Genomic DNA, 11,275 nt, shown 5'->3' with positions numbered 1-11,275 from the left:
CTCACCAGCCCCCAGCAGAGCGGGGTCCGGCAGGTGGTGGTTCAAGCACTGTGACACTGGGACCTGAGCCAGAGAAGGCAGGGCTGGCCGGGGGGAGGGCGGGGGGACGGGAGACCCTCCCCCAGCCCAGGGGGCGCCCAGCCTCAGGAAGGGGCAGCAACACAGAAAGAGCCGAGAGCCTCCCAGGGATGGGGGGCAGACCCACCTCCTCCTCCTCCTGCCTGTATCTCTGCTTCTCTCCCTGTCTGTCTGTCTCTGTCTCTCCCACCAGGAAGAGGGGGTGGGCTGGGGGCGGGGCCCTCCGACTGGCCCGGGACAGCTTCCTCTCCTCTCCTGCGGCAGTGGAGGCTGTGAGCGGCATGCCGGCAGGCAGGCGCCCTGGGCATGGGGACCCCGCGGGCACCGTGGCCACTCATCTGGGCCGTGCTGCAGCTGGGCTGCTGGCCAGGATGGCTCCTAGGTAGGTAGGCTGGGGCTGGGCGGTGCAGGGCCAGGGCCGGGCCGGGCCTCCCCTTCACAGTCTCTGGCCGGTGGGACCGGGCCCCCGAGGCCCAGCACAGCTCCTGGCAGGGCGCTGTGTGGCCTTGGACCGGTGAAGGGCCCTCTCTGGGCTCCGACTACTCAGCTGCCGTCCTCGCCCCAGGGTAGGCCCCGTCCTCGCTGGGGAGCAGGCAGGAGGGTGCCCGCTCTCGCTGGGAGGCCTGAGGGATGACAGCGCTGGGCTGCCAGAGCCCGAGACCCTTGGCCCACTCGTGTTTTCCTGCGGGAAAATGGACTGGCCGTTTCCGTGAGGGTACAGGCTGGACGGCCTGACGGTGTTTCTCCAATTATGTCAGCAGGGCCCCGGCTCCAGTAAAGCCTGATCAGCCCCCACCCACTCGTGGGCCTGGGCTGTGCCACACTGGGTCTCTGGACAAGGCACCCTGGGGCACAGGGCCAGGAGCTTCGCAGGGCTTCCAGAAGGGGCCTGCCCCCCAGCACCTTGTACAGGCTGCCCCCGGGGGGCCCTGCAGGCCCACGGCCAGAGCCTCGTGGTCAGGGAGGCACCCCTCCTGGCTCCTGTTGCCCTCGGCCGCCGCGCCAGCTCCTGCCTGGATGGGAACACCGGGGAAGGGGCCGTTCCTCTGGACCTCACTGGGCTCAGGGGGCCAGGGCTTTGGAAGGGCCAAGGAGAGGTGGGGCGGCCCTTGACCCCCTGGCCGCCGTCCTGGACTCCAGTGCCCAGAGGCCCTCAGTCGTCTGTGCCCAGCCCGGGCCTGGCCAGCAGCAGGGGGCGGGCAGCCAGGCCTCCCTGCTCTCCTTCCTCACCTGGCCTTGCTCAAGGTGGACAGAGCAAAACTCAAGGTTGTGGTCAGTGGTCCAAGAGCCCATGGTCAAAAGGTGCCCCGTGGGGAGCCATGGGGATCCAGGGACAGCATGGGGAGTGGTGGAGACTGGGTGCGTGTCATCTGGGAAGAAGGGCCGAGGCTGGGGTGGGGGTGACTTGCCTCTGGTGACCTAATCCCCTCCAGGGTCCCTTCCCAAAGAAGTGAAGGATCAGAACATTAAAGGGATCGGCGCTGGGGAGCTTGGGACAGCTTCCTTAACCTTTCTGAGCAGAAATTTTCCCACCTGCAGTTTTGGGATAAAATGCCTACTGTATAGTGTCATGAGAATTCTGTCTTGTAAGAACTATCTGCCTCTGCCTATGACATACTTTTTCTAAGTCAGATTCTTTATTTTCTTCAATTTACAATCTTGAAAAGTATTTGAAAGATATAGAAAAGTTACAAAAACACAGCAGTGAACACCCTGCACCCAGAGTGGCCAGCGGATGACCCTGGCCGCTCAGCTTCCTGGGTCAGTCTGCTGGGGCTGCTGCAGTGAGCCCACCCCAGGCCAGCCACATGGACCTCAGGAGACTGTGGGCCGGTGGCTCTGGAGGCGGGAAGTCGGAGGGTCCGCGGGGTCGCAGGGTCCCCTCCTCCCGAGGCCCCCTCCCAGCCCTGGGCAGTGGTAGGGATGCTGGGTGTCCCTCAGCCTGTGGACACACCACCCCGGCTCTGCTCCGTGTGCAGGCCTGTCCATGTCTTTTCCCCAGGAAGGACACTGTCACGGCAGGTTAGGGGCCACAGACCAACACCTCATCTCGACCGATCCTGCCAGCAAAGACCCTGTTTCCCGTAGGGCAGCATTCTGGGGGGCAGCTGAACGCCTGTATCTGGGGCCAGCACAGCCCACAGCCCTCTCGGTCCACACACAGCAGTCACAGACTCCCCTAACGCCCAGGGCGGTGGCCCTACTACAGGCCCACTGTTCAGATGCCCCTGCATCCCGAGCTTGCCCTCTGCCTGGCCCCTTCCCTGATGAGCTGAGTCAAGGAACCCCCCTCTCCTCAGACATCTGCAGGGCTCCCTCTCTCTGGCTTTGTCAGGCCCGGCATTCTTCTTTTCTGTTTTTATCAAATCTCTATTTTATTTAGACATGGAAATCCTTAGAATTAGGATGTTTTGAGGTATAATTGGCATGCCTCATCATATTTGTTTCAGGTATACCATGTAATGATTTGACACTTGTATATATTCCAAAATGATCATCAGAGTGGGTCTGCTAATATCATCACCATATACAGGTACCAGTTTTTTCCTGTAAGGAGGACTTTCAAGATCTATTCTCCTAGCTACTTTCAAATATGCAGCACAGTATTATTAACCCTGGGCCCCGTGCTGCAGATCACATCCCAAGAACTTATTTATACCTGGCAGTTTGTACCTTTTGACCGCCTTCGCCCATTCTCCCCACCTCAACCTCTGGCAATGGTCATCCTTGGTGGCTCAGCGGTAAAGAACCTGCTTACCAACGCAGGAGACATAGGAGACGCTGGTCCCATCCTTGGGTTGGGAAGATCCTCTGGAGGAGGAAATGGCAACCCACTCCAGTATTCCTGCCTGGGAAGTCCCATGGACAGAGGAGCCTGGAAGGCTACAGTCCATGGGGTCGCAAGAGTCAGACATGCCTGAAGCAACTGAGCATGCACCTCTGGCAAATGCCGGTCTGTTCTTTATACCTATGAGCTCGGTTTTTATCTTGTTTTGTTTGGGGGTTTTTTTGTTTCTTTGTTTAGATTCCACATATAAGTAAAATCAAACAGCATTTGTCTTTCTCTGTGCGACTTACTTCACTAAGTATGATATTCTCCAGGCCCATCCATGTTGTCACAAGTGACAAGATTGCAATCTTTTTTGAGGCTGAGTAGTATTCCACTGTATAAATGTGCCATACCTTCTCTATCCATTCCACTGTCAATGGGTTAGGGCTGTTTTCATGTCTTGGCTCTTGCAAACGATGCTGCTGTGAACATTGAGGTCTACGTATCTCCTAAATGAGTGTTTTAGTTTTCTTCAGATAAAAACCAAGTGAAATTGGTGGAGCATATGGTAGTTTTATTTTTAGTTTTCAAGGAGCCTTCATACTCGCAGCAGTCTCCAGTTTTGTCCACATCCTCTTCACCGCTTGCCATGTCCAGTCTTTGGATGACGGCCGTTCTAGCAGGTGTGAGGCGCCAGCTCACTGCGGTTTCTGGGTGTATTCCTGATTCCTGATGATCAGTGGTGCTGAGTGCCTTTCCATGTCCCTGTGGCCCATCTGCACCTCTTCTTGGGGAAAATGTCTCCTCAGGTCCTCTGCCCATTTTTTAATCAGATTGTTTGTTTTTTTGCTATTGTTTTAAGAATATTTTATATGCTCTGGGTATTAATCCCTTATCAGATGTATGATTTGCAAGTATTTTCTCCTTTCAGTTTTTGATGGTGTCCTTTGCTGAGCAGAGCTCTCTAGTTTGATGCAGCCCCACGTGTCTATTTTGGCTTGTGCTGCAGGTGCTGGCATTTCTGAAGGACCCGGGTAGGGCGTGGCTGTCATTCACCTGTAGGAGGTCACAGACATGCTGGCCCTTCTTGGGGCACCTGTTGGGGACCCCACGATGGGGTCATGCCCTCCAGGTCCACTGCAAAGGAGAGGAAGGCGCACCTTTCCCTCTGGGATGAATTGGAGACCCGAGGCAGGGACCCCACAATCCGTGAGCAATGCTTTCAGCACCGCCGGTGGGTGTCGCCCAAATCAAGCATCAGATGGCAGCTGTGAGATGCGATCTCTGAGGGCAATCTGAGCCCACCTCAAGGCTCACAGCCTGACCTCCACCCAGTCCCCCCAAGGTTCTCACCCCGCTGACCCTGCTAGGGCTCAGCTTTCTCCTCAACCCTCTTCTCAAAGAGGAAAAAAAAGCCTGGGGGCCCCTCGTTGACATTCCATTGTTACAGAAATAGACAACATTTAAATTTTCAATTTATAAACAATATAAGAGCCGATTTCACAAGTGTTCCTACTGCAGGGATAAAGTGAGGCACCCACCCCAGAGTCGGGAGGAAGCTCGGGTACCGCCTCGCAGGCTGAGGCTGAACAGGGACGCGTGCGTCACTGAACAGGGACGCGAGCGTCACAGGACCCAGGGCCCCCGGCTGTACCGCCGCCCTGGGCTCCCGCCCCATCCTCCGTCTGCTCTGCCCCTTTTCTGGACTCTTGCTCGGAGGAGCCCATCTTTCTCCCTTTGGGGGGCCTCCAGGTACCCCGTGAGGGTCCCCTCTGTGACCCCCCACATCCCGGCCTGGCCCCTGGGGGCCCCTGACAGCCAAGGCCCTGCAGCTCCAGGGAGTCCTGGCCTCCAGCCCTCACTGCCCCATGGGCTCCACCCTTGACCAGGCCTCAGGCCAGACAGCAGCCTCCAGCCCTGGCCTCCAGCTGCAGGGTGAGGCCCGGTAGGGGCAAGGTGGGCATCCGGGCAGAGGCAGGGTTGTGCCGGGGGAGGGTCTGAGAGGTGGCGGGGTCCACAGGGTCCAGACGGAGTGGGGCCTTGTCAGCCACAGCAGGGACCTGCAGTCCGAGGCCTGAGTAGGATGAGGGCAGCTGTGTAGAGGAAAGGCCACAGCCCAGGGTCCAGCTCATCCAGTTCCGACTCCATGAGGCCCCACAAAGAGCAAACAGATGGTCGCCGATTCAGGCCGGGGGTGCTGCTGAGGGCCTGACCTGAAGGCGGGCCAGCCCCCCCCAGACAGAGGGCCCGCCAGCAAATGTCCACACAGGGGCTCAGAGCAGGGGGGGCCTGCTGGGGATGCCACGCAGGAGGGGGCTCACTCAAGGCCTCAGCGGGTAGGACCAGAGATGGGCGTGGTGGTGGTGGTAGGGTTGGCAGTCTGGGAGTGCCACCCAGAACGGGGCTCCTGGGGTGTCTGTGAGGCCCCAGACTCAGGCTGGCCGCAACTGGGAGTCAAGGGGCAGCGACCAAGGGCCACGTGCAGAGCAGGGAGGGGCTGGGCCAGCGGAACCAGACCAGTGTTCTCGGGTCCGGTACCCCACCACCGCACGGCTTTGACCGGATCTGCACTCAGCTTGTACGTAAGGCAGCAGGGAGGGGTGGGGGGTGCAGGTGCAGGTAGGGGTGGGTCCTCCACAGGGGCTGTCCACAGACGGAGAGCTGGGTCCAGACAGGGCAGCCTCAGGCCTGCCGCTCCCCTCCGTGGGCCTCAGGGTCCCATGTGCAAATCAGGAGCCACGCTGCACCCTCCAGCCACAGGGGCCCCTCCCTGTGAAGGGGGCACCACGTCAACCTCGACCCCGAGTGCGGTGCGGCGGACATCTGCTAGCAGAGGTGTCATCCCCCCACCCCCAGCCAGCAAGTGGGTGTGAGCCTGTGAGGGCGTGCACACCCACGCAGGCATGTGGGAGCATGCATGTGTGCGTATGTCAGCGAGCAGGTCCCTGAGCGTCCCCCAGTGGGCCCTGGCAGGCCGTGGCTGGCCTGGTTTGGGGGCGTTCGGGCAGAGCTCAGATCCATCCTCAGATGAGCGATGACCCCGCTCGCCTCTGAGCACCAGTAGGCAGAAGATACAGAGGGTCTCTTGCTCGCCACCTGGTCAGCAGCACTCTCCGTGGGGTGTGGGGGGTTCCAACAATGAGCTTTTCCTGATATGGAGCTTCCTCCCCTCCACGGGACGCCCCTAGCGGTTACCCTCAACCCGCTCAGAGCAGGCAGGACCCAGGGTGCTGGAGCTGGGACCGTGCCGGTTGGACCTGCAGGGACTGGCAACTGGGGTTCAGCAAGGGAGACAGTGGAGGCCCTTACCACCTGGGGGGGCAGAAATGAGGGCCTGAAGGTCAGAGCCAGCCCCAGGTCAGCATAGTCAGAGGACAGCATCCCACTATGGAGCTGTCGGTGAGAGGTGAGCATCCTGTCCCCGGGGGCGAGCGTCCTGTCCCCGGGGGCGAGCAGGGCGTGGGGACAGAAGCACGTGGCAGAGCCTCCTCGTTCGCGGAGCTGAGGGAAGGTGAGGGTCCGGGTCGGAGGGGCTATCCCTGCCCACCTCACGCCCGCTCTCCCCACAGAGGCCTCCAGCAGGCCCTGGAGCGCCCTCACCTTCTCCCCTGCCCGGCTGGTTGTGCCCGAGGGGGCGAACGCCACCTTCACCTGCAGCTTCTCCAGTAAGCCGGAGCACTTTGTCCTCAACTGGTACCGCATGAGCCCCAGCAACCAGACGGACAAGCTGGCCGCCTTCCCCGAGGACCGCAGCCAGCCCGGCCGTGACCGGCGCTTCCGCGTCACACCGCTGCCCGACGGGCAACGCTTCCACATGAGCATCGTGGCTGCCCGGCGCAACGACAGTGGCGTCTACTTCTGTGGGGCCATCTACCTGCCGCCCCGGACGCAGATCAACGAGAGCCACCCCGCAGAGCTCACGGTGACAGGTGTGGGCACCAGAGACCCGAGCGCGGGGCACGGGGCTGGGGTGGGAGCCGCCAGGGCAGGGTGGCCTCAGGGTCGCCAAGCTCCCTGCCGGGCCTGCGTCCCACTCCCAGGACCGCGGTGACCCCCTCCCTCGCCCTCCTTGGCTGGAAGCACCCCCAGACCCACCTGTCCTTGAGGAAGGGTGCTGGCGGCGGGGCCTCTGGGGGTGACCTTGCGCTCAGAAGCCCTGCCCAGGGGCAGGCTTGGAGACCACATGTGCGGGCCTAGGACTTGGAGGAGCGGGGCCCTGGGTGTCCAGCTCTGACCCCTGTCCTCCGGCCCTGCAGAGGGGGTCTTGGAGCCACCCACGGAGCCCCCCAGCCCCCAGCCCAGGTCTGAAAGCCAGTTGCAGAGCCTGGTCATCGGCGTCACCAGCGTCCTCCTGGGGGTCCTGCTGCTGCTGCTGCTGACCTGGGTCCTGGTCGCGGTCTTCCTCGGGGCCACTCGAGGTGACGAGTCCCCGAAGGCACTGCCCACTGCCCCCTCCCTTGCCTCCTGCCCCGTTCCTATCCCCTCTGTGTCCCCTCTCAGGGAGGGGCTGGACTGGGCCTCCAGGGTCGGGGGTCCCCTCAGAAGCCCCGGTGCTGCCCCTCCCCAGGCCTGCTCTCAGGAAGGAGGGGGGGAGGGAAGGCAGCCCCCACCACGGCCGTCACTCGGGCTGGACCTCAGCCAGGACACTGAGCTCTTCTAACCACCAAGCACCCAAGGTGACAGCCACAGTGACGCGCCCACGTGGGTGTCGTCTCACCAGGGCACCACGCCTCCCTCCCTCAGATGTGTGTGGGGACGTGCGGGGACCACTGATGATGTGCCCACTGTGCGCCCTGTGGCAGCCGGTGGAGGGCCGCTGGGCTGGGCCACACGGGACACCCGGGAGCCCGCCGGGCCCTGGAGCTTAGACGGCTCAGGTCCCAAGGGGGCCCTGCGGGACTAGTGGGGAGGCTGGAGGACCCCGGGCCCAGGGACCCCCGAAGCCCCAGCTCACAACTGCAGGGCCCTGGGGCTCCCTGACTGGCGTACTTCTCTGCAGGGGGCTGCGCCCGCAGGAGCCAAGACCAGCCTCCGGTGAGTGTCCTTCCCTTTGCACCGCGGTCAACCGGTCAACCAGGCGGTGCCGCACTCGGGGCAAGGTGGCCTCAGAATAGCCATGCCCCTCACCCAACACCAGTGCCTGTCCCAGGAGGGGGGCGTGTGTGTGCTCGCATGCACGCGCGCACGTGTCTGCCTTCAGAGACTGATGACCGGTCCCTCCCTCTCTCCCCTAGAAGGAGGGCTCCCCCTCTGTGCCGGCTGTCACAGTGGACTACGGGGAGCTGGACTTCCAGTGGCGGGAGAAGACCCCGGAGCCCGCGGCCCCCTGCGTCCCCGAGCAGACCGAGTATGCCACCATCGTCTTCCCAAGCCGCAGGGCGTCCGCCGACAGCCCTCAGGGGCCCTGGCCGCTGAGGACAGAGGATGGACACTGCTCCTGGCCCCTCTGACCGGCTTCATCAGCTGGGCAGAGTCCTTCAGACTCTCCGCCGAGAGCCACAGCTGGCCGCCTTCCCTGGAGAGGCATGCGGTGGAGAGGAGAGCGGTGGGCCACCGAGGGCTTGAGCCTGGCCCACAGGGGACCTCCCCGCACCTGCCAGAGCCCGCCAGCCCTGCCTGGCTCCCCTTTCAATGCTTGCAGTGACCCAGGGGCAGGAAGCATCACTGTTCCTAAGGGCAAGGAAGGGCCCTCGCCCAGGACCCCAGGCCCAGCCCTAGACTGAGCTGCCTGGAGCCCCCCTTACACATGCCCACTGCCTCCCAGGGGAGCCTGGGGCCTGGTGACTGTGCCCTGGGGCAGGCCGGTAGACCCAGCACTCGGGTCCCTCGAGGGGCGCATGGGGACATGCATGAGGTCAGGATTCCCCAGGGCCTCTGGCTCCCCCAGGCCCAGAGAGAGCCAGGGTGGCAGTGGGCCCTCTGCCCACACACACGCCAGGCCTTCACGCAGCCCAGGAAAACAGGCAAAGAAGGGAGCTGGCAGAGTTGCAGTCACCCGCTGAAACCCTCCTGGCAGCCCGGGATCTCCATGCATCTGCACGTCTCCTTGTCGCCCATTCACCCATTCACGGTGCTACTCAGGGGGCTCTCAGCCAGGCTCCCTCAGGGTGCTGGGGCAGGTCCCCCTCCCGAGGCCTGCACACGCACTCCGGGCCATGTGGCCAGGGTCAGCCTGGCCTGGGTGGGGGGCATGTGTCCCATGCAGGGGTTCATACGCAGTGCCCTACTCTGTTACACTGTAATTAAAGAGTGAGAACACTCCAGGAAAGGCCCAGAGTTTCCCTGCTTGCTTTTGGGGGAGGAGCGGGGAGGGGCTGTGAGGGGCTGGGCAGGGCTGCAGACTCGCCAGAAGGTGGAGGACACAGCGTCCCTGCCTCACTACCCCAGGAGCACACCGGCCCTCCCAGGAGCCCCCACACTCACACCGCAGCCCAGCCCGTGAGTGAAAGCCCTCCCCCAGACCCCCTTCCAGCCTCCAGGGCCCTGACCCCGACCCCCTGCCGTCAGCCTGCCCCACCCCCCACCAGCACCCCCCGCACGCCCCAACCAAGCGGCTGGGCCTGAATGTCCTGCTGCAGCCCCACGGGCCCCACGTGAAGCCCGTATGGCGGGGGATGCCCCTGACCAACAGGACAGACACCTCCAACCCTGTGCCTGCCGCGGGGGGTAAGAAACCCGGCCAGGACCCCAGCGGGAACACTGCCTGGGAAGCTTCGCCTGGAAAACCCGGCAAGTTCTGCGGGGAAACTACTCTGGCAACAGGAGAACCTAGTCCATGGCAGCTGTGACGTAGCTTTCATACACCCAGCAAGAACCGCTCTGAAGAAAAAGTGATAGAGAATATTCTGTCGACAACAGCACCCAGGCGTAGCTTTCACGAGAAAAGCGCGAAGCCGCAAGGGCAGCGCGGAGCACAGGCGTGGCACTGTCTGAGACTTCAGTTCCTCTGAATTTAACACGATCCCAGTAAAACCCACATTTCTGCAACTGTAAGGTTCACTTGGAAAAACAAACAAGCGAGTCACAGCCGAGAAAACCAGGAAAGGAAAGTGAAAGAAGAGCAGGGTTATCAGATCTGAAACTCGGGCTCCTTAAAGCAGTGGCGTCAGCACCTGAAAAGGCAGGAATACGGCCCGCGGGGAGCTTCGAGCTCCTTCAGGTGGTCTGGAAAGTTGTAAGGTGGGCCGGTCTCTCTCGCCCTGGGCTTCCATCAGTCCCCAGTCCTGTTGGACGCAGGAGGAAAACCTGCCAGAACTTCACAGGGAGGGCAGAGATGGCTTCCCAAGGTGCGGGGAAGAGAAGATGGGGAAATTCAAGTGTAAATTGGGGGAAACCCTGCAGCATGGGAGAAACATCATCACCAGCAGACCAGGGACAGTATTTGAATATCATGCAGGAGGCTAATACTCCGCAGAAAGACCCCAAATCAGGGAGACAGCAAGGTCAAAGATACAGGGGACAGTAGGGGAGCAAAGGACACACACACGCCAGCCACGCGCTGTCGCATGTACACATGTGCACACAGGGAAAGGATGCTGGTTTTCACTCAGAATAAGAAAACTGCAGATCACAACCACACCTGTGAACCAGCCAATGCGGAGAGCTTGCTCACACCCCGGGCAACTATGCCGGGAAGAGGCCCTGGTGTCGCGGGTGGAGAAAGGCTGCTATTCAGCCCCAGAGGTTCACCGTGCTGAGGGCAGATGGTGGGGCGGCAGGGGCAGGGGCTCCCAGGCCTGGACTCTGGGTATACTGGCTCCGGGAGGCCGTGTGCAGGGGGGACCCAGTCCAGGGTGCAGAGCGGGCTGGAGCAGGGTCAGGAGCCTTGGGGGCCGCCTGGGCGTCAGAGACGCCACGCCACAGTGAACACTGAACATCTCCCTGATTCACACACTCTGAGCAGGATTAAAGACCACACGTTCATACTGATACTAGAAAGATTTCAAAGACAAAAGAATGGGCAGCAGGGGGCCGGAAGTGGCCCGGCTGCGGGCGGGCAGATTCGGAGCCTGGCAGCCTCGCCCAGCTCAGCGAGACCTAGAGCGGCGCTCAGCGCTGCGCATCCGCCTTCCCGTAACGCGGCCCCGCGCCCCACTCACTTTTTCCGTCCCTGCTCGCCCCAGCGCCCGGCACCGCGCCCACCCCCACCCACGCGGCCCAGAGGGCCTGTCCCTGCAGTGGCGTCTGCACGGCTCCAGAGCCGCGGGAGGCGGCGGGGGGGGGGGGGAAGGGGGGCCTTGGGGCTCCCCGCTCCCCGCTGGAGACCTCCCTGGCTGGACACCCCCCGCACCCCCCCCAGCCACCTGCGCCCTCCTGGCCCAGTCTGTGGGGCTGAGGGGGCAGCCAGACTCCTCAGCAGAGGAGCCCCAGGTTCCCTGGTGCCTGCTGGGGGAGGATGGGGCTGTGGCCCAGGGTCTCCAAAGGAAC

General features: G+C 62.4%; 1 protein-coding gene across 4 annotated transcripts; it reads left to right on the top strand.

Annotated features, from left to right (window-relative positions):
- The first annotated feature begins 337 nt into the window (after positions 1 to 337).
- Positions 338 to 9,111, top strand: PDCD1 (programmed cell death 1). Of its 4 annotated transcripts, none has more exons than XM_081486020.1 (5): positions 338 to 460; positions 6,418 to 6,777; positions 7,105 to 7,266; positions 7,848 to 7,882; positions 8,086 to 9,111. In XM_081486020.1, the coding sequence occupies exons 1-5, from the start codon at positions 385 to 387 to the stop codon at positions 8,296 to 8,298; spliced, it is 846 nt and encodes a 281-aa protein (XP_081342146.1). In that variant the 5' UTR covers positions 338 to 384; the 3' UTR covers positions 8,299 to 9,111. The 4 variants fall into 4 exon arrangements, with proteins under 4 accessions (XP_081342146.1, XP_081342145.1, XP_081342147.1 ...); XM_081486019.1 differs by having other exon boundaries at positions 8,083 to 9,111; XM_081486021.1 differs by lacking the exon at positions 338 to 460 and adding an exon at positions 3,855 to 4,082 and having other exon boundaries at positions 8,083 to 9,111.
- The last annotated feature ends 2,164 nt before the right edge of the window (positions 9,112 to 11,275 follow it).

The sequence above is a fragment of the Giraffa tippelskirchi genome, chromosome 5 (assembly GCF_054371585.1).
Source record: "Giraffa tippelskirchi isolate mGirTip1 chromosome 5, T2T-mGirTip1v1.2.pri, whole genome shotgun sequence".
Classification (NCBI taxonomy): Eukaryota; Metazoa; Chordata; class Mammalia; order Artiodactyla; family Giraffidae; genus Giraffa; species Giraffa tippelskirchi.
The sequence above is the reverse complement of the archived record's forward strand: the minus strand, read 5'-3'. Positions and strand labels throughout refer to the sequence as shown.

Bases quoted from the DNA above. Each gene is read 5' to 3' on its own strand.
- PDCD1 (XM_081486021.1), top strand. From the start codon at position 3,923: ATGCTGGCCCTTCTTGGGGCACCTGTTGGGGACCCCACGATGGGGTCA. The intron at 6,778-7,104 runs GTGTGGGCACCA...CCGGCCCTGCAG, and splicing joins CGCAGAGCTCACGGTGACAG to AGGGGGTCTTGGAGCCACCC. The intron at 7,267-7,847 runs GTGACGAGTCCC...ACTTCTCTGCAG, and splicing joins CTTCCTCGGGGCCACTCGAG to GGGGCTGCGCCCGCAGGAGC.